The 23,241-nt window shown below is 38.9% G+C and overlaps 1 protein-coding gene across 1 annotated transcript; it reads left to right on the top strand.

Annotated features, from left to right (window-relative positions):
* Nucleotides 1-292: 292 nt before the first annotated feature.
* Nucleotides 293-15,259, top strand: rgl3a (ral guanine nucleotide dissociation stimulator-like 3a). The gene is given in 17 exon segments (XM_053333412.1): nucleotides 293-481; nucleotides 6,059-6,348; nucleotides 7,988-8,032; nucleotides 8,288-8,514; nucleotides 8,833-9,035; nucleotides 9,146-9,457; nucleotides 9,559-9,662; nucleotides 9,813-9,897; nucleotides 10,643-10,713; nucleotides 11,348-11,441; nucleotides 11,551-11,583; nucleotides 11,704-11,825; nucleotides 11,952-12,047; nucleotides 12,457-12,592; nucleotides 13,082-13,345; nucleotides 13,958-14,072; nucleotides 14,577-15,259. Coding segments are annotated over 17 exon segments (2,541 nt in total). The 3' UTR covers nucleotides 14,732-15,259.
* Nucleotides 15,260-23,241: the final 7,982 nt, after the last annotated feature.

Genomic DNA, 23,241 nt, shown 5'->3' with positions numbered 1-23,241 from the left:
GATTTTTTAATTCTCATATTCAACTACGCGGACCCAGTTTCTTTTCACACCAATCTTTGTTTGAGGAAGTTCATTGTTTAATGGCTGCACAGCAGGAGCTTTTTAAACTAAACCTGCTGACATGGATGCTGCTTTTCATTATTAGGATTAACATTTTTAATAAGAGAGATTCAGTGAGGTTAACGTGCCTGATCGATTCTCCTCTCTCTTGACACAGATGAGGCATCAGGTGTGGGAGAGATCTGACGAGGTGTGCGTGCGTGTGGGCCTGTAGCGTGACACATAGAGGAAGATGAGAACCATTCTTCCCATGTGTGGAGGCGGTGATGGAGGGGAGTCCCGCAGCCTCCGCTCCAAGGTGGGCAGGATGAAGAGGTTGCTGTGGCTGAGGCAGAGTCACTGCGTGGACATCCACACGGACACGGAGCCCGGCGTGTGGCTGAGAAGCTTCCAGTTATTGGATACTGATGGACAGAGTGAGGTGAGCTGGAACAGATGAGCTGGATTTCTAAAATGTTATGATATGCTGCAGTTTCTTACCTGACAGGTTTTGGTTGTATTTTATAGTTTCATATCAATACTTCAACTAGGTTCAGGAGTTATGGAATATTTTGTCATTACAGTTATAGTTAGTTATAGTTATTAAAGTCAAAGCATCAACACACATCCCTATAATAAACTTGCAAAGCTCATGTAAGGAGTGTGTTACATATTGATATGGCATTAAAAGGCACCTCTCATTTGGTTATTATAATAACTATACAAGATTTCTGTAGTCTGTGCAGGTTTTAGATTGTGTCATTGTCACTTTTTCATACTGCATTTTATATAATACCTTTAAATTCTGAGGTTACATCTTCAAATTGCTTTTCTCTGACCAACAATCCAAAACCCAAAGATACTCAACTTACAATATGAAACAAATAAAAGCAGTTAAGATTTACTGTTGAATGTAGAACCAGCAAACGACTTAAAAGATTAGTTTGCTGTCAGATCCATTAATCGTCAAATCTATAGTGATATTTAATTTCAACGCAATAATTCAATGTGTACTTGCACTGTGTGGACCAGCAGTAATGCTCAATATCATATTAATAGCTCCAGTTTCGGTATGTCTTAAACAAAAGCAGAAGAATTTCCACATGATTTTATATTGTTCTGAGGGAAAGGACTGTCCTGAATTACTCAACACTGCTTAAACAGATGTTTCAGTTTTTTTGTTGTTGTTGTTTTTTTCCCAAACTTTTCATTTTGCAAAAAAAGGTCATGCTGTGTTTTTGTGTCCTTTTTTAAAGTATACCAATATCCAATCTCCTGTCAACCTTTAAGTATAGTGTTATTTAAAGTGGTAGATATCTCAATTTACAATTTTAAAAATGATTATTTGAATGAACTCTTTCCCAGATTAGATTTCATATTAGATTTTAGTTTCTTCTGATGTGTTTGAGTTGAGTTATTAGGGCTGACTTGACTTCACGTACAGATACTGAATCTGTGACGTAGCAGCCGTCAAACATCAGGTCAGTGTCAGGTGGGAATTTCTGCTATTGTTCTCATTCTGCTCAACATTTTTTCACTCTGGACGTCACCATTACCAGCAGCTGTGTAGTGACACTAATAGGGAACCAGTTGACTCTCCAGGAAGTATATTGTATATTCCTGTGGGTATGTGTTTCAAGCCAAAAAACGTGTGTGGTCATGTGAAGTTTTGAGGATATAACTTCAGCCAGTGTGTTTTTTTTTTTCATCTCCATCTCGTATACACCCTATCACTTGTTGCTTGCCTGTCACCTCTTCTCACGTGTCTAATCAGTACTAATTGAGGTCTTTCCTGGCACTGCAAAGAGGCTCTTTTGTTCAGCCTCAGCAAAAAACAAAAGAACTGGATGGGATGGGGAAACGTGGATTTTCAGTTCAGAGGCAGAAACTCATTAGAGAAACAAAAAGCTCATTCTTCCCTTGGAGGATAAAGAGCAGTGGACAGCCTGATTGAAGGCCTCTCATCTGCTCTGCTCGTCCATGTTATAATGTGTCACTGCCAGTCAGTTATCTCTAAATATAATGAAATGTAGAGTTTTCAGTAGTACAAAAGGCTTATAATTTATAGCTTTTGTTCTGGAAATTTAGCTTCCTTCCAGTCACACAGGTGAAGCTATTTTGCGTATCTGATCTGACCTGTTTCATGTGGTATGTCATCACCACGCCCATGACACCACGGGGCAGAAACATAAACCAGAGGTTGCCGAGTAAAACTGTCCCAACTGGATTCTTTAGAGACAGCGGCTCTGAAATACACCTGTTCCTCACATGTTGATGTTGGCCTGATATCAGCTCCTCACTACTAGCAGCGGAACCTTTTTCTTCATGATCTTGCTTTTAATCTCTTCCTGGAAAAGCTATTGCCTGTGTTTGGGTGAATCGGAAAATAGACTTTTTTTCTCAATGAGGATGTGGAGCTAGATGAAAGCTGCCAGGCCTGTTCTTGATCCAGACAGAGAGTTTGAGGAAATTGAACTCACTGAAAGTTTTTTTTTTGTTTTGTTTTTAAATGTTTATAGTTTGGCCACCAGATGTCACAGTATTGTCTTTGCTGCTCATTTCTATGGAGAAAAAAAGTTTAGATACAAAGAGTCAAAAATCACTTTTTATGAAGCGTGTATTGTTGCTGCCTACACATTATTACACATATTAATGCACCATGAAAAAAATACTTGTAGGTCTTCATAAGGCAGTATGTCTGAAACCAATAGTCATTAGACATTTTAAAGGGTCAAGCATCAAACGGCTCATAATCTCTTTCCCACATCGTGATGCCTTACTATGATCACAGTGGATAGTTATGAGTTTGTGACCCCTCATTATCTGCTTAAAAAAAGTGAGGCTGTATTGATGTCTAGACATATTGTAGAGCTCTGAAAGGCATTTGTTTATCCAGCCTTCAGCTTTTATCTGAGTGGCAGCACTGGCTCTGCACACACATCAAAAGCATGAATGAGAGAGCCTTATAACCTTTCTGTTCAACATTTTATGACAAGCAAACACATTTTTTCACTTATAATTTTCACCTTTAATTACTATGATCATTATTGCTATTTATTTTGACTGTTGTTAGAAGACATAATGCAATATGGAGATTTGCAACTGTTATATGAGCATTTCCATGTTGTAGAGCATTACTGATACTTGTACTTTAACACTACTATGTTTAAGATTTTACTGAAAAGGAAAAATATGTCATTTAAACTATGCGCTCAAATAACAGACTTAGCGCTGCATGGGCATCCTTTATAATTAGTGTGCTTCACTTCTGTAAAGCCCTTATTGGACATTTACCAATCTATATATCAATACTAGGTTGGACCACAGGACCCTATTAAACACTAATTACTGCTTTATGCTTCAAGTCCTGCAGGTTGACATCAGTGTGCAATTGTTCAGTTTTTTTTAAACTCATCATTACAAATGAGGGAAACCTCAATGATTTTCAATTCTTAAATAAAGTTTTGAAGAAAGGACCATTTATGAGAATTGGTGTTTTTACTTTTGATCAAAATATTTTACTTACTAAAAACTCTACATTTAGTTAAATAGTATGGTTTTGAAAATCAAAAGAGGAACCTCCAGTCTTTGGGTAATTTAAGACAATGAAGTGGATGCTTTTTTTAGGATCTCTGTGTACTGCTACCATTACTCTAACTACTTATTGTGCTCTACAGCTGCCACTATTACAGTAGTGCTGCTAATGATAGCCCACTAATTGCAGTAACATCAGCTGTATCAATGATCTGTTTACCAATCATAGCTTCATGTAGTAAATTAGCATAATACATGATTCTATTGAACCAATCATCTTATTGTTCAGCAATATTAGCCACGCCCCCACCTGTTCAATTAGCTCCGCCCGGTGAAGGACAGCTCACCCCCTCCCTGACTGTGCTGCTCCGCTCACTCTCTAATAGTCCGTCCTTTGTCACACATCCTGTTTGTGGATACTGGACTCTTTTTTTGTTTGTTTTTTTAACTTTATAGTATCTCTTGTTGTTGCGTTTTCAAAAATGAAACTCTTACATGTAATTCAGACTGAAGTGAACTGCCGGAGGACGGAGTTAAATCCTTAATCAGCACCTGTGCTGCGCTGCTGTCACCTACAGCAGCGGGAGTTTACCAACACTTTCTTCTATTGCAAGCGCGAGACAAACATGGGAAAATGGCAAATATCGATGGTAGGTTAAATGAACCTCATAATTAATACCGTCTGTGTCATGGTGACGGGTAACACTATAATATGATATATAACTGTCATTAGAATTGTATTATTGTTTTACTTTTTTATTTGCTTTTCTATCTCTTGTCTCTGGTTACCAGGACGACCTTATCGATATATAATGGTCTAATTGAATGCAGGCTGTGTTGATTCACCACCAGTGAGTCATTGTTTTCTAGCAGCACACTGGTTTTTGTCTGGTTTTCTGTCATGTGATATCAGGTGTTAATGTGTGTATATATCCAGTAACACTGTGATTACATATAACCTGAGTTTTCTACCAGTCACAGAGCCTCTTTCCTCAGCACTGACTGGTTGTTGTAGATGAGATGAGAACACTATGGTATGGTGGTATATGATGGTCATCATCATGCTTCATTTTGTAAACAACCTCTTACAGTACTTGTCTAATTTTAGATCCCATTTACTTTGACTGACACTGTGCTGCATTATTATACAGTTCTGTATATTATTGTATAACCTTGAATGAAGAGCGTGGCTGAGTGTGGGACTTAGCTCTAACTTGTTACTGACAATTGGAGGGCTGTTTGAATCTAAACAGTGTTTCACGTTGAGGCTGCATTTACATTTACGAAATGATGACATTTTTATGGATGTGCTGGCATGGAACTTGAAATGCAAAAAAAAAACAAAAACATGAGCATACGTGCAAGACATGAAATAGCATATTGCAAATGTGGGACATTGTCATACAATTTTATACAATGCTGTTGCAAGTTGCACTTTTATTCACTGGTTCACCTCATCTGTCTGTAAAACTCTTGATTAGGAATGTTGTCATGATGCCACATATAAATATATCACAGACCTAAATCCTACTTTGTAAAAACAATAGTTTAGATATCATGAAATATCAGTAAAAATCAACCCAGTTGTAAATCTTAATGATATAATGTAGCAAAAATTGACTCATATCTGTCACAGTCTGACATTTTTTAATATTTCTCCCCATGGTATATGTTTAGAAAATTGATTTTGTTGAGTAAAACAAAGTAAATAACAATTTAAATCTAGAAAGTGATCATGTTATTGTGGATACTTTACTGTATTTAAAACATCAGTGGAGATAATGCTCTGATAATTACTGATATTAAATTTGTCCACCACAACTCAGCTCAACATACATACTTTGTTGCAGTTAAAACCCTAGATCTCTGACCACTTTTATTGTTTCTCTACAGTTGTCTAACATTTAATGTGATAATGAGGGGTAACATGGTGCTGCTGTTATGGTAAACAAGTTATGTATCTTAGGCAAGAGCTAAAATCAGGTCAAGCTGTGTATTCATTAAATTGTCCCTGTGTGTCAGTGAATGCTTCTCCACCTCATCATCATCATCATCATCATCGCTCTAGTCACCAGGTGTCAGTCTGCGTCAGAGTTCAAGGCTAGGTCACAAGCAGAATCTCAGGAATGAGGTTAATTGGCGTTGAGTTTAAGCTATTTAATTAAATAACTCTCTCAAGGCTTATTGCATTTGTCATGAGTTATGTGCTGCAGTTATATAAAGTTGTCATAGTAATTCAGTGTAGCAGTATTGAAGGAGCTCCATGACTGTGTAGGAAACTGTGTGGAATCATACAGATGTTTCTTTTCTGCAGTGCAAGTATTCATGCAGATTCAGAAAAACATGAACTTCTTGAAAAAGTATCTTGTTGTGAAATGTTTCTGCACATTTCCCTTTTTTAAAAAAAAACAATTCCAGAAAATGGTATTGCAAAGAAAACAGAATTACTTGCCAGATCTTGATGACCTTGCCTTTTCACCTGCAGGACCCGGTGCAGGAGTGGGGAGAGGAGGAGGAGGACGGAGCTGTGTTTGGCATCACGCTGCGCAGAGAGCCTGTTCTTCCGGGCTCAGATACGGCTGAGCTCCCCACAACCTTCAGCTGCATCCAGTACCACACGGTGAAGGTGCGCAGGTTGAAGGCCGCCACTCTTGAGCGTCTGGTCACCCACCTGCTGGACCCCGAGCACCAGGAGCCCGACTACCTCCCTGTGTTCCTTTCCACTTACAGGGCCTTCACCTCCACCAGCACCCTCATCGAGCTGCTGTTTCAGAGGTGAGAAACTGTCTACATAGGAACTTTTGTTGAACTGATACACATGTTAACAAAAACACAAGTGGGCTCAGTCAGCTGGTCCACAAGACCACATTTTACATCCTGCTGTTTCACTCAGAGAGAACTACTAAGTTTAACACTGAGAAATGATTGAGAACCTGTTTTTAAGGGAATAGTTTGACATTTTGAGATACACACTTATATTTTCTTGCTGAGAATTAGATAAGAAAATCACTCTCACATCTTTCTGGTAAACGTGAAGCTACAGCAGCAGCTTAGTTAGCATGAGCTTAACCAACCAGCTGCTCACTGCAGCTTCATATTTATAGGACTAATATGAGTTGTATCGATGTTCTCATCTCTCTGCAAATAAGAATATTTCCTAAAATGTCAAACTTCTTTTCAAAGATAGTTTAAAACTATATTTTGTGCTTAAGCAAAACTCTACTTTTTAAAAGCCTCTCAGTGACATCTCTACTGTTCAGAAGTTTTGATGCTTAGTGTTTACTTTTCAACTTATTTGTAATTGCAGTGGGGTGCTATTTTTAAGTAGGTCATCACTGTATACAAATGTAAGTGGCACACATGCGTAATCAGGTTTTCAAATGTTTTCAAAGGAGACAGTTATTTAATACCTTCAGCTATTCACAAGAAAACTCCTCTGTTGACACAGTCCAAGTTTCTATGACGGGTATTATCATCACAAGTCAAACAAAGCAGACGTACCTTTGTTCCATTCTTAAGAAGTCATGACTACGCCCTCTACACCCTGCAACACTCTGCCATCTTCACCTGACTGAAGCTCTGGGAACTCACTGTTCACTGAGATTTGATTTCAAGAATTAGCTGCATGAGTCATCTGCTTCAACTAATACATTTTAAAAGGGTTGCATTAAAACAGCCTCCTTGGTTATTTGTGCTCCAAAAACCTCATTTTTATTTCGCAAAAAAAAGAGGCATACGTCTTTAAAGGGTTCCTGGTCTTTTGTCTCTATCTCTCACCCTTTACTGAATGCACTGCTAATGGCTCCCTGTGTGGAGCTGTGGCCATTAGTGCTGCAGATTTGATATATTATTTGTCAAACAGTCACCCTCATATCTTTGCTGCTGGTGACAACAGGCTTCCTGTGAGTTTTAAGTGAGGTCAGTTTAAGGACACTCTAGGAAGTGTGTTTTTCGCTTTGGCTCACAAGGTTTTGCACAGGATGTAATATTTTGTTGCTGTCGTAAAATTGAAAACCACCTGCTCTGTGTCTTGATAAGTTCTGTATGAATTATGACCTGTTTATCTTTTTGTAGCACATTTTCTGGCCATGAAAAGAAGGACCTTGTTAATCAACTCTGGCAATGATCCCAAAATGATGAACATGGCCAGCATGTATATTCATATGATGTCATCATTGATCCCTAGGGGAGATATTTGTCAGTTTACTCTTCACACTCAAGGCTACAGTGTGCCTGCAGTCAGCAGAGTGTTGAAGGACATTTTCTGCAGGATGACACTTTGAGAGGATCAACCCTGTGATCCTTTCTTGTTTACAGGATCTTTTCTGTCACCACTGGGTCACTATGTTGTCTGTCTGTGTGGTGATATATTTTACATTCAGCTAATGGGTAAATGTGTTTGTTTTTTCAACAGAGATGACTTCATTGCCAACCTGGATAACACCGTCTGCCCACGCAGGTAAGTGCAGTCAGTCACGCCACATTTGTTTGTGTTTTGCCAGCAATCTAAAGTTAGATTTGATAATTGGGTTTAATAGAGCTTTATGTTCTTTTGCCACATTTAGGTGTTAAGTAATACTTATCTAAACAAATTATGGGACAAATTAAAACTTTATTTTTCTCTATTGTCTGACACATTCTAAAGATATTCACTTTAATGTTTCTCCTAAAGTATTAACACTGTCATTAACTCTTTCCCTTATCACCTCCTCAGTACCTTACCCCCAGTCATCCGGCTGTGGTTGGAGGAGTACAGTGAAGACTTCCATGAGTCCCCTCAGTATCACGACCTCCGGCTGTTGTGTGTCCACTTGCGGCATCGCCTCTGCTTTAGGCGCTTGGCTCTAACTGCAGAAAACCTGCTCAAGAGGCTCCAGGAACAAGGTAGAGGGGGACTGCAGATGTGATTGTTCTGTTGCGTCCCATACTTAAAATGTTACTGTAGATGTTAATTCAAAAAATGTGCTCTTGATTTTTATGCAGTGATGAACTGGAAGGTGGTTAAGACATTACAGGAGCCTTTCAGTACATAGCACTTAAATTGCCCCTTAACTTTACTGTGATAGATAGCTGTACAGTAGCATGTTAGCTTCCGCTGACCTGTGGACTGCTTATGCTGCTTATCTGACATAGGAAAATATATGATCCTTAAGCAACATTAATGTCCTCAATAGTATATCATAGTTAACGTGATGATTAGAGGGTCATGTACCTCTTTGATGACACATCATTGCATTTCTGTCCATGTGTCCTGCTCAGCAGCTTGTTTATATGTCATTTATGATTCACTGCGTTTGACAGATTGCAACCAGTCTGCATCAGAGCACAACAGTGAATCATTGCAGCAGGACTGCAGAGATGAAGAGGAAGGAGGAGAGATGCCTTCTAAGGAGGAAGACAGACACAACGTCATGGACTTCCCAGCGAGAGAAGTGGCGGAGCAGTTGACCAGATTGGACGCTGTAGGTTTCATTATCTGATATTTAATTTCAGTGCCACTTTCGGTCTCTAAAGCTTTTCTTTGTGTAGTTTTTTGTTGTTTATCTTTGCTACCTCCGTCTCTTTTTGACAGGAACTGTTTGTCAAAGTGGTGCCGTTCCACTGCTTGGGATGCGTCTGGTCGCAGCGTGACAAGAAGGGGAACCAAAACCTGGCGCCCACAGTCCGTGCCACCATCTCCCAGTTCAATGCTGTCACCAATCGTGTCATCACTTCACTCCTTTGCCCGTCCACCCCCAGCCCTTTCACTTCCTCCCCGAACTCATCACCCAACTCCTCCTCTACCTTCCTGTATCCCTCCACTGCCCCAAACTCACCTCGTCCCTCACGCACGAGCCGCACCTACAGAGAACGCATCATCGAGAGGTGGATCGCTATTGCACAGGTCAGGGTTAAAAAATGTTCAAAACAACTGCCATAAATGAATGCCACATTTGTCAAAACAAGCAGCATAACAAAAGGAATTTTTTAATATTTTCTCTGAAGGAATGCAAAGAGCTGAAGAATTTCTCCTCCTTGTGGGCCATCCTGTCAGCTCTGCAATCCAACGCAGTATATCGCCTAAAGAAGACCTGGGCTGCTGTCAGCAGGTCAGCAAACATTATCAAGATACTAAATGTTTGTTTCTGGGCACAAAATAAAAAATAGCAGTTGAAATTGTCCATAAAGAACAAAGATAGGCAACAAAACAAAGATGCAGAACAAAGATGTTTCAACAAATTGAATATGTTTTGTTTCAGGGAAAGCATGGCCACCTTTGACCACCTATGTGAGACTTTTCCTGATGAGAACTGCGTGTTAACAAACAGAGAGATCCTTGCAGAGGTAACTATCTGTGTCTTTTTGACTTACACATAAGGGCTCTGCCTTATGACTGAATGTACTGAAACAAGAGTAATACCTGGTTACTTCATTGCAGTGCAGTGCAGGAGTCTTTTTACATTGTGTAACAAGACTTTACCTGTGAAAAGTGTTATACTAACATGAGGAAGTCCGTATAGTGTTTACAAAGGGCCTATAATAGTCAGTTAATTGGTTGTCTTCATAATGGTGTTATGGTCTAATTTGTTTTTTTAAATCTAAATCACAAGATTGAGTGACTGTTTTGTCTCCAGTTTACCTGCCACTTGACTGTCTCCTTTGTTCTGTGAGTCACTCCTTGTGAGAAACAATCGATATGATTGTGTATTTAGTGATAATGTTTTTATCAGCAGCCCAGTTTCTATAAAATAATAAAAAGGCTGTTGTTTGCGGCCAACACAAATAGAGTTGGGTACCAAAACCAATCAGCAGTTAGTAAGAGTCTTGCAGTTAGTACTGTCTTGATATTCTCCTAGTACACACACACTTCAGATCTGAGAGCATTAACAACATAATAATATTTGGATGTGACAGCCTTTGAACACGTAGTTGTCACTCTGCCAGCACCCTCCCACACCCAACAGCACCCTGTCAACAGGTGCTCAACCCTGAAAAGAACAATTATATAACCTGCACTCTCACATTGACACCCTGAGAACAACAGTTATGTTGTTAATCAACACTGACAGGATTGTTGTCTGTTTTGCAGGATGGGAGTCAGACAGATGGCATCGCCACTACAAGCCCTAAGTCACCTCGTCTCTGCCCTGTGTCCAAACAGATGGTAAGACTCACTGTCACACAAAAATAATGTCATTAATTTCTTTGGAAATTACCTTTTTTATTTCCTCATTTCAGTTTTAACCAGAGAAATAAAGTGATTGTATCTGCTTTTTTGGTCATTAAAAATAAAAAAGGCAGAAGTCTATTTTGCTCTGCCTTGATCATCAATTCTGCTTCCCTAAAAGTTAAATGATTTTAACGTTGCAAGAGTATCAGTTTCCTCTTCTTTTCACTGTGCACATTTAATGGAAAAATTTCAGATCTTAACAACTCACATGACTGATATTAGTCCCCCTCACAAAGTTAAGGATATAAAACCTGAGGTGGGTGTAGTTTTCCCACAGTTAGACAATTTACTCAGGTGGGTGTGGCTGTGTGTAAAATGTTTTATATCCCCACATTCGCTGTGATGGGCTTGTTTTACCAGTTGTTAGCGTACATTTCTATATTCTGTTATTTTCATTGACTTGTGTTTTTTCCTCTTTTGATTGGGCACGCAAGTTTTCTTCTATTGCATTAGGATCAATAGCTGAACAATAAGATGTTTACCATTCTAATAGCATATCTGCATTTTTAGTTTATTTTTGTCAATGTAATGTTCAAAATATAAATCTGTTTGTTTGATTTTTGTCCTCCAGAGCCTGAACAGTGGTGTTGTACCTTACCTGGGCACTTACCTGACAGCCCTCACCATGCTGGATACAGCACTCACTGACACTGTGGAAGTGAGTACAATTCACACCCACAAACCCATCTTTTGTTTTCTACTTTTTTTATTTTTAGTATATTTATGATGCCACGTTTAACACTGGTTGTTCTTTCCCTTTTCTAAAGGGCGGGCTTATCAACTTTGAGAAGCGTAGACGGGTAGGTGTCTCCTCCTAGTGGTATCTTGCATGAATTAATATAATTGTTTTAAATGGTAATATGCTGTCACTTTCTGTTCCAGGAATTAATATGTACTGTTTTTATTTATTTCTATTGCAGGAGTATGATGTTCTGTCTCAGATTCTGCAACTTCAGGCTTCCTGTTCCCACTACAATCTCCCAGTCAACCCTCAAATCACTACCTGGCTGCAGGCGCACATTCTTCTCACAGACCAGGAGAGGTGAGAGACACACTAATTTCACTCTCATAAAATGTAAAGACAATAAAGTGAGTGTGAAGACCTTTCAAAGATATTGGCAACATGTTTTACCCTCCTGACTCTGCTTCTTTTTTCTCTGTTCTGAAGCTATGAGCTGTCTCGTGAACTGGAGCCACCAGTTGACCCCTGTCCTAGCTCTCCTAACACATGGAGCAGTCGTCTACTCACCAAGAAGCTCGCCTCGTAAGTCTGGACAAAAATCTCTAGCTTGTAACATTGGTAACACATTTGTGGTGACTTGTTACAACAATGACAGCTGTGATGTGAATCCTCGTTCCAAAGTTTTGAAGTTTTTGATTTGCTTCTAAGTCTAGATCTGCATTAAAAGGCAGACTTAACTTCACACCGTATTTAATTGAAATATATTTTTAACCTAAACATTGTTAAACCAAACTGCACCCAAAACGTAACATTCTTGGCACAAGTAAATAATGTTCAGACAAAAAAAACAACAAAAAAACAAATCGATTGGTAAAAATGTCACTCCATGCTGGAGTCATCCGTTAACATGTAGCACTTCATGTTTGCAGAGAGCTGATTCTTTCTCCAGACTGGCTTTTATTTATGTGTATGTGTGTGTGTGTGTGTGCAGGTTGAGGACAGCCAGTGACAGCTCCCTCAGGAAGACTCACGCTGACCAGATCAGTGTGTCATCTTCTGGCTCCAGCAGTTCAGACATGGAGGATCTCTCCGTCCCTCAGCCCTCTCCGCTCAGACTCAAACTGAAGGTCTGAGCACTGACAGCCTCTGAAACTGACATTGTTCTTCTGATCTTTGTCAGTAAAGAGACATGAGTAGATTAAATTTAAAATGTAGTTTTTTTCCCCCCCTTGCACTTATTAGGCATAACCTGCTTTTTGTCATTTTATTAGAACTTTCAGATCAGAGTGTATGCAATGACACGGATTAAAAAGACACAATGGGGGTTGAGCATAGCTCAGCGGGTAGAGCACCCGCCCCATGTGTTGAGGCTATAGTCCTCGTTGCAGGTGACCCTGGTTCGAGCCAAGTGGTCTTATCCTACGTGTCATTCCCCCTCTCTCTGCCTGTTTCCTGTCTATCTCCACTGTCCTGTACATTAAAGGCAAAAAAGCCCGAAAAAATATACTTAAAAAAAAAAAAAGACACAATGATTGAAGTACTTATTTATTCACTTAATCCAAAATACTGGAACTTAATATTAACATTTTCTCCTCTTTCTGCCCACCCTCCCCCAGACTCTCTCGGGCTCTCTCCACAACGTAGCAGAGGACTTCTCCATCGCCATGTCCACCTCCTCTCCGAGTCTTTCCAGCTCCTCCTGCAGCTCCTCTCATCCGGACCTCAGCTCCGCCTCCCTAGGACTGAGCCCCGACTCATCATCCTCCAGCTGCTGCGCTCAGCCCGCCCTACCCGTCTACAACAAACAAGTCGCTGACTCGTGTATCATCAGGGTCAGTGTGGAGTGTGACAGCAATGGAAACGTCTACAAAAGCATATTGGTAAGGAGGATTGTTTCGTAATCTGCTGTAGATGCACATTCATAGATCAGACAGACTGGTCAACTTAATGTGACATGTTCTAAAAAAGGAAAGCAGAAGGAAAAACAAAAAAAAAAGAAAGCAGAAGAGTGAGGAGCTGGTATTGCCAAATGACCTGTCTTGACCCCGATATAGGGAAAGAAAACGTATGTGTTTCTAACTTATATAGGCAAAGCAGCATTATCCTGCAATTAACAATTATTGTTTTCATAGGTATTCAATAATTAACTGTTTTTGCTTTAATCAGTAAATGTATTTAAAAGTCTGAAATAATAATTGTTGTGTTGCAAGTTGCCAGAGCAACTATAAGGATACAAAAGGATGAATCAGCAAATATTTATAATGTTTTGCTTAATAAATTACAAAAACAATTACTGACTTATTAAAATGTCTGTATATCATTAAAAGATATCTTCTCAGTCTCAATAAAGTCCCAGTTATCTGTTAAAATAAAACCTACAAAAATACCCAAATGTTTTTAAAAAAAAATGCTACTGAATAATCAACTGTCACATTTAGAGTCCTGGATGTTGGTTGTATTTTGACATCTGGCTGTGTGTGTTTGCTCTCCAGCTGACCAGTCAGGATCACACGCCTCAGGTGATTCAGAGGGCTCTCGAAAAACACAATATGGAGGATGTCAGCTGCCATGACTTCAACCTCTACCAGATGCTCAGCAATGGAAAAGGTGATTTTCTCCTCCAGCCTCACCTCTTGCAGTCCGATCTTTTATGAATGCTCCGAATGAGAATACCTTTATTGTCATTGTAATGGAAAGTCATAAATCTTATGTGGGAACTGACTAAATGACCACTAGATCATGTCATGTTACATCATTATTTACTTCCAGAAAAGACTTTGGCCTCTGCAATTGATCAGCAAAAAATGTCAGCACATCCATTGTACACATTTTTTTTTAAAAACAGTCTTTAATAAATCATGATGCCAATTATCTGCAAAACATAATGTTTTCAGTAGAGGTATAACTCACAACCACTCCTGTTTCCATTGCTAATCCTTCCCTCTACTGAAATCTAAATCAGACCTTTCACCAAATTACTCAGCTTGCCACTATGAGAAGTGTAGAAAAGTGTGAAACAGAGGTCAACAGTGCAGGTTGAGGGCAGGTGGATTAAACAAAAACTAAATTGCACAACTTTATTACTTCATTCCTTCATTCTTTTTGCCTCAGAGCTACAGATCCCCGACAAAGCCAATGTATTTTACGCCATGTGCACGACGGCCAACTACGACTTTGTCTTGCGCCAGCGCTGGAAGAACCACAGCCGACATCTCGGCTCCTGCTCCAGCCCTGGGGCTCAACCCAAGAACCGCCACGCCAAATGAGAAGCATCTGTCCTGGCTGAATGTTAAGAGTATAACAAGAAAAGAGACAAGCTACTCAGCTGCAGCAACAACCAACAATCTGTGGCTGTTTGTATCTACTCATCTCAATGAGTCTGGCACTGTGCACCAGATATAAGTGGCTCTGCCACAGAGACTCCCAAGAAACCAGAGAGCTTCGACTGAAACACAACCTTCAGATGTTCATCAAGTGTCATTGTTCAGGAGCAGCATTGGAAAGTGTTAACCAAGAATTATTCTGGACTGTGTGAAGAGAATGGCCAGGTATACAAGAGAGAGAGATGAAACAGAAAAGCAAATGAGGACTTTTAGAAGAAATATAGAATTTTGTTATTCTCACATTATTCTCTATCCTTCTAATCATCAGACACCATCTTTGGATAAATGAACCACGTTACCAGGACCTCTTTCCTTAGATGTAAACACTTTTATTAATGAGCACAAATGCACATTACATTGTGGATTTTGGAACTTGCTAAATAGAAACATGACGAGCAGCGGGACTGGGAAAACTGTCATGTTTCGTAACTCTTCAGTGGAAGCTGATAAATCTGCAGACTCGGCTGCAACTTCTTGTCTGGGACTCTCACATCAGATGTGAGGCTGAATGAAAAGAAGGAGCAGCTGACTTTCTCAACTACACAGAACAAAATGAAGAAAAATAAGTCAGAAAGACTAAAAATGGGATGTTCACTGTTACTGGATGTGTCGAGCGCATTGCTGAACAAGAATCAGATAGTGTTTCAATCACTGTTTGGACCCAGGCCTCAGTGAGAGTTTATTTGTCAGTAATAAGTATTTAGTCGTCTTGTAGTTAAGTATTTAGTCGTCTTGTAGTTAAGTATTTTGTTGTTTTTAATGTAATTTTATCAACTTAAGTTATTTAATTAATTTCAGTATTCGGCTTTTAGAGCAAACGTATCACAAAAACTTTGTTTGTTGTTTGTTTTTTATGTTTTGTTTTCATTTTGGGTCATTACCCTCCCTTCAGTCTTAACTGCAACACTTTTTTCATACAGAAAAGACCTTGGCTTGCTGAAGTAGATCTGAACTGAAGTTTGTTTTAGTTTAAATGGTGTGTTTTTTTTCCAGTCTGCTGCTGTCTAATGAAAGAGGTATTGTGCATCAGCATAATGATTTAACGCATGTTTATATTCAGTGGTCTTGCCAGAGTTTAAAGTAGAGCTGATATGTTGTATGTTAAAGGCTGTGATTCAGTACAGGCTAACTCAGAATGAAAGTAAAACCAGTCTTCTACCACGAGTGAAGTATAGTTCTCTCCACCTGTGACGCTGTGAACAAGATAAGTGAAGAGTGGTTCACGTATGTGAAAATGAAGTGTCCCAGTATGTGAATTAAATTGGACATTAGATCATTTCAGTGATGTGAAATCCTCCCCAAAACTGCCAGGGAATTTGGTGCAACTACCAATAGTTAGTAATGGTGGTGAGGGTATAATCAAACAGACACACACAGTGGTTTACACCACTGTTAAAAACAAACACACACACACACACTGGTGAAGATCCTGCTGTGTTTTGTGCAGGATTTTGCATCACTGATTCCAGCATTAAAGCTACTGTGTAACGGTTGGTAACAAACGTCTGGCTGCTGAAATATAATGAGAAGTCTACAGCGTGACTTATTGCTTCTGTCAACTTCATTATTAGTAGGCTTTGTGTTTGTTCTCTCCTTTATTGTGTTTAAAATGTAAGTGAAGTTGTCTACAATATTGTATGTATGTTGTAATTTAAGCTTATATGTGTTCTAATATTTTATTTCAACAGATTCTTTATTTTTAAAGTTTAATCAAAGCACTTTCTGTTTTATAATTCATATGGAACGTCCACTAATAAAGCCAATTTACTATTTATCAGAGTGCTACAATTGTAATTTGTTCTGCTGTATTGCTTATGATTAAAGACTGCTTGAGTCTTAGGTCATTCAAAAGCAAAGAACCAGGTTTAGGCTAATGAATGAGTTAATTTCATGTTGTGCACAAAGGGATACAGTTAAAATTTTGCTCAAAGGACCGTTGATGATGTCCTCTTGGATTCATTACTGTCCATTGAACACCACGTATCTCCAAATTTGCTGATTCAACTTTTCAGACTATTAGATTTTTTTTTTAATAATTACAAATGCCTGGTAATGTTTATCACATTAAGTTGAAATAACACATTAATAAATAGTTTCTGATCATTTTCAGTTACACATAATCACCACCTAATGTGTTGAAATGACACATTTGAGTGTAAATTTACCTGGCAATTTGTGTTAAAATTGCTCACATTAATTGTGTAAAATTTAACACATGTAGTCCCTGAGCACACTCGCCACGTGTTAAAAATCTACACGTGTCATTTTTAACACATCTCTTTTTGCAGTGTCTGTGTGTGTTCTCACCAAGCTGAAAACAAACTTGTTTTCATTAACTCATGAAAGGTTGATAATGAACCTGGTAGGTCGGCTGGGAAATGACAATTTAGCCTCAACTGCAAATATCCAGGTGAACATAATTCTAGTAAACGACCACTAGGTGGAGCCAGGCACAAATACTTTGAGTGTTTTGTCCTGTTTACTGCTGGTTCCACAGAAAGACAAACAACTGGTTTATCTTTCAGTAAAACATCAAGTCTTTCCAGCAGTGACCTACATTTTGGCCATCAGCGGAGGAAGTTCAAATGTCTTTTGTGTCAGATGTGAATATTTGTGGCAGCAACAACACCGTTCATCCTGATGAAGAATTAAATTATACAGGAGAGTCAGAGTTCACAGTGACAGAAGTGTGTATATGTATATGTATATGTATATGTATATGTATATGTATATGGGAGGTTGTGACTTGTCTGTCCAGTTCTGCTGCATGTTGTCTGAGCTTTAATTTACATACTTTGAGCACCTTTCTGCTCACACTCTCGTCAGTACAAGTGGAGATAGCTCTCCTAGAGCTCAGTGCAAATGTGTGTATGTAATGTAACCAGTTCAGAAGCAAACATGTTTGTCTTTATTTCCTCTTCTTTTGTTATCTTTCTAAAAATTATTTTATATTGCTTTACCTCTACTATCTCCCTTCCAACTTCTATAACTACTGCAGCTTATCTAGCAGCATTTCTATACTCCAGACGCATCTTTTATAATTGTGCAATTATTTTGACTGTGACCACCTGTGCAAGATGTCCCAGTGCCACCTCTTGTCACATGCTCTCCTCACCCTGATCTGACCGCTTATATTACATTAAGGCATTTTTGTGTGTGCGTGTGCCTGTCTGTCTATGAGCTCAAAGCTAAAAAAAGAAAACGGACAAACAAGCTGTGTTTTCTCCTGAGGGCTGTGTTCATTTCCCTTACTTGTGGTTGTGATTTCTTGTTGTCCTCCTCTGCCCCGGGGCCTCGTGGCTAATTGAGTCTTAATGAGTTCCAGTGTGCAAAGGGCCAGATCAGTTTCCCTAAGATGAACTCAATCCACACAAACCGTTCAGTCAACTCACAGACTGCACATTCAGGCAACTGGTATCATGTGAGAGCTGAGTAAAAAATAATTCTCCATTCACCCGAGGATGACGCACAGAAGATTCACTCTGAGCCACTGAAATTAGTTTTACATGAGTTGTATTTCATGGAGTGTTTGCTGTGTTTGATGGCAGAAATGAGGCCTTTAGCAAAAATAGAAGGTTTAGTTGTAGCAGAGGGGGAGTGCACCTCCACCAAAGCTGTCTGTGTTTTGGAGAATACTGTCTGGCACTATGAGCACTTTGTAGGAGGATAAAATGACCACTGAAATATGGTGGTTTAAACTTATCATGTCGCTACTGCCATTGACTGGTGAAGTGCTGTTAAATATTTGGACTCACTTTGACTTTGGTTGCAACTGTATCATGAGGCATGACTTTGGCAGCCAGTTACAAGCCAGTCATATTAATTAAAAATGGTCTTTGTGCTAGAATAGATGTGAACTATCTGGAAATAAGTGTAAACCAAAAATAAAAGAAGAAGAAAAATCTGTTTTGCACTGGTGCTTCACATGAGTTATGGGCTTTATAAGTGGCCATGTGGTGGTGCTATTTGCACCAAAAAGATAATGTGGTTTTCTTGATACATGACCTAACTTTTTAATCATCTAACTCAAATGTATTTAATTGTTTTCTGGGGGAGGGGGGGGGGGGGGGGGGTTATAAATAGCATATGTAACGTGCACATGTAAGGTATGGGGAGTGTTGAGGTTTCACATAGTCACATTTATTATTTCTTTAAGCTGATTTAATCAATTGTTTTGTTTTATAAATATTGTTTTATTATATTAATTATGAGATTTAAAAAATGAAATTAATTAAACACTTTTGTCCTCTTTGGTCTTCTATAGAAAACTGCCGCTCTTCAGGTGTTTGGATTTCTTTTTTTACTTTTTTTTTTTTGCTAAAAATAAAGATACTTTAATGCACTTGACCCACACCATCAACATTGTCACACACACACAGTGGCACACTTAACACTGTACATTTAGTCTAAATCCCTCCATACACGCAGCTGTGTCTGAAGTCATGCATCACTAACTCCGCCTCATTGTGTCACTGCTGTATATGAGTTGCATGTCTGCTATTCACTCAACTGGGAATAATAACCAACGACTAATCACAGATTAGTGTGTGTGCATGTTTTCTTGCATGTGAGGCAAAGGCCACTGTTTTGAACATGCCTACAATAAAGTGTAAGCATGTGATGTGAGTATTAAGCATTCATTCAGTGTGTGTGTGTGTGTGTGTAGTGTGTAGTGTGCCTGTCCATTCACGCCCAGATGTACAGTAGGTCAGTGGGAGATTTGCTCACAGGATGATGTAAACATATATCTGACGCCTCTTTTGTTGTGTTGTCCTGTGTGTGTCTTCTTGTGTGTTTGTGTGTCCTGTGCCTGCGATACAGTAACAGGTCTATGCTGTAACAGTAGACAGATGGGAGAAATGGCTGAGACTAATCTAAAGGGGTTAATCCACTTAATAACCACCACAAAGGACAGCTTCAACATGTTGTTTGCCAGTCAGGCTGCTGCTGGAGCTCCGCTGCTTTTGGCTTATATGGAAAATGCAGACTATGCATTATTCCTGATGAAACAGCACAGTATCAGCTGTTCAAACTGTGTCTGTTGTAAAGCATCAACTTGTGATAAAGTTGCAGGTTCAGATATTAAGCTGAAGTTGAAGCAAATATGAGACTTGAGCAGGCAAATGTGTTCCTTCCAAATTTACAGGCTTCTTAATACAACATTCAGTCTTTGTACTTCTTCATACAGAGTTTGTTTACTGGGTGAAGAGACATTAACACAAAGTCGTTTTTTCCAAAATGACTGTAAATTTGGAAGATACCTACTTGATTAGGAAAACCCAGACTGCTGAAACCTCATAGCTTAACTAGGATGAAGATTGCAGATTTTGTCATCTGTTACATCAGAGTGAGGTAATGTCCATGATAGACTTGCAAAAATCTAAATGTACACGTTAAGACACATCTAAATATAAGTATATACTCATATAATTGTCAGTTGTAACTCAACATTGTTTGATCACTTATTTTAAACTAAAATACATAAAGGATTGGTTTGTATGAGCAGTGAAACAGGTTCATGTAATCACTCCTCCTGTTTATCCACAAAATCCACAGTTCTCATTTTGAGTGAAAAAGTATTCAGAAGTTTATTTTTAGATAATATGAGGCTTCCGCTGTGTGAGCTAGTCAAATAAGGTGGATATTTTCCATAGTTACAGTCTTACAGGGAGTAAAAATATCCCTGTTTGTGTCTCGACGGACAGTGTTTTCCTGTTCAGCTGGAGTGGAAGGATCATAACAAAAAGAAGGAATTTGGCACTGAAAAGACTAACTTTGAAATATATTGACCTGATTCAACAAATTTAGATGGCTGACGCTTCATATGAGTTTGGAATACACTTTTAAATGTAATTTTGCAACAAAAGACTGTGGATTTTGGCCTCCATTACTTACATTGAAAGCACTTTATCTTCCAATGGTTGGTATGAACAGGAGGAATGACAATGTGTGTCAGTGTTCATTTGGGACACCTGACTGTTGTTTTACGACATATTTGACATGTGAATCTATCCTTTAATTGCAAAATTGATGGTTTGAATAGAAAACTTCATTAATTGGTGCAAAAAAAGTCAATTAAGGAGCTAAGAGCAAAAAATACAAAGCAGACTAAATTGGTAGGTACATCATGTAAATCCTCTGATCCCCTGGGGACCATGAATCTCTGCACAAAAAATGTATCGCAATATATCCAGCAGTTGTTGAGATATTTAAGTCTGAGCCACTTTGAACCACTCCACCACTTTCAGTCAGGAGAGCTCACAGTCGCTTCAGTTTCACATTAATAAACAAAATCAAAAAGAAACTTCATAACAGCTGCGTGATGCAACCATGGATGATTCAGTCCAGAAGTTAAAGTTTCTGCTTCCAAGTAAAAAAGTTTGATAATTGTGAAACATCTGTGTACAGTATAAATATCTTACTGACATCAGAGGACTGTAATGGACCTTAAACACATTAGCTGCAAGTTACTGCACCATGTTCCGTAATACTTGAACTGAAACATCACTGTATCAACAAACACAGAGAGGAGGGAGGCTACCTGCATTTCTAAGGAACTGTAGTAATACTTTAGTGTCTTAACCGAAGATCAACAAGCCTTTGAAATGCAAGGTAAAGACAGACTTAAATTAAAAAAGTAAATGATGCCTGGTTGGATTGCAGACCAAAATTTCCATTTGATTCATGAGCAAATACCTGCAAAACTAATAATACATTCCCACCAGCCTCAGCCATAATTTGTATTTAGTGCTAGTAAATGTTAGCATGGTAAACATTGTGCTGACATTAGCATTTAGCCAACACACAGAGCTGAGCATGGCTGTAGACAGCTTTTAGACATATTGAGTACAAATTATAAAGCAGATCTGCAGTAACTTTGATAGGAAATGTAGTCTTGTATTGAAAAACTAAAAGTATTCATCATAAATAAATAGGATTTTCCAAAGCTAACTTTGATCATTCAAAAAAACAACATAATTTGAATTAATGGAGTATTGCTTGATAATTAATACTTGAATCCCTAAAGAATATCTTAGTTCATCTCATAATATTTACTTTATGGTCATGAATGATTTGTTTCTGACTAAAAGTGGATAGATATGATTTCTAAAAGCTTCCTTGAGGGATCCTGTGAAAGGCATCTACAAGTCTTTTCAAAAAGTTGAGTGAGGCAACAATTTGCAAAAACAGGTGAATGGCCAGGAAAGTGACAAATATAACATGAAGATGATAAATTGCTAAAGTCAAACATGCCGAAACAGGTACTGTTATCCACACGGTCATGCACACACACACACACACACACCACCAGGCTACTTCCTAACACAAGGGCACAAGATATGGTAATGGGACCCAAGGGTGGTTTAGCATTGCATAACAGAGAGCTGATTCATCTCTCTCTCCCTCTCTCCCTCTCTCCCTCTCCCTCTCTCTCTTTCTCTCTTGCGTGCGTGCACACACACACACAGTTATTCCTAGTGGCCTACTTTCATTTCAAAAGTACACAACTTTCTTGTGGCCTATTTTTACGTGGTGCTCTGAATTCATGGTTATTGCGTGTGTGTGTGTGTGTGTGTGTGTGTGTGTGTGTGTGTGCGTGTGTCACTGAAGTTGGCAGTCTTCAAATCATTGTTACACATCTGTAGCCATACACACACACATACGTACACGCTGACCTATTTTACAGTGCTGTGTAGGACAGAGGCAGCAGGGATTGAATGGGTCATGGCAGGCAGCATAACTCTCTCCTGAACTGCAGCCAACCAAGCATGTTCAACAGAGGACTCATTTCTCTCTCTCTCTCTCTTTCTCTCTTTCTCTCTCTCTCATTTTTTCTCGCAGGCTTCCTGCCGGCATGTTCCAACTCTTAGTCCTGTTTCTTATGCTGGAAATAAAATATATAGCATTTATTAGTTGTACTGATATCACACTGACCAGCAGTGATGTGTCCATTATTATTCCTCATGCAGAGGTATGGAGCTGTTTTTGTTAATTTGATGTTATAAACCTGCTAGGACACAAAACAAAAAAACACATTATAACTAAACATGTAAAAACATCAGAACTTGCAGTCAGGCAACAGCACACTAAGACTATTCCTTAAAATCATTCATTATTATAATCAAAGAATTACAGACTGAAAATAAGTGAACTTCAGAAGAGGCCACCTAAGGTTTATTAATTACTCTTGTGTAACTCAATGAGTGAAGTTGAGATCAGCCACCATGTCCAGTCATGCTGTAAAGTGTTTAATGATTGATTAGCTGCACTCCACAGTTATGTATTCTTCAACTAGATAGCTTTCCAGTGTCATTCCTTCATGTTAACCCCCCCCCCCCCCCCCCCCAACAATATCAGGTGTTAAACTGGTTAGCAGCATTGTTGTTTATTGG

This window comes from Scomber japonicus, chromosome 2, assembly GCF_027409825.1.
Source record: "Scomber japonicus isolate fScoJap1 chromosome 2, fScoJap1.pri, whole genome shotgun sequence".
Classification (NCBI taxonomy): Eukaryota; Metazoa; Chordata; class Actinopteri; order Scombriformes; family Scombridae; genus Scomber; species Scomber japonicus.
The sequence above is the reverse complement of the archived record's forward strand: the minus strand, read 5'-3'. Positions and strand labels throughout refer to the sequence as shown.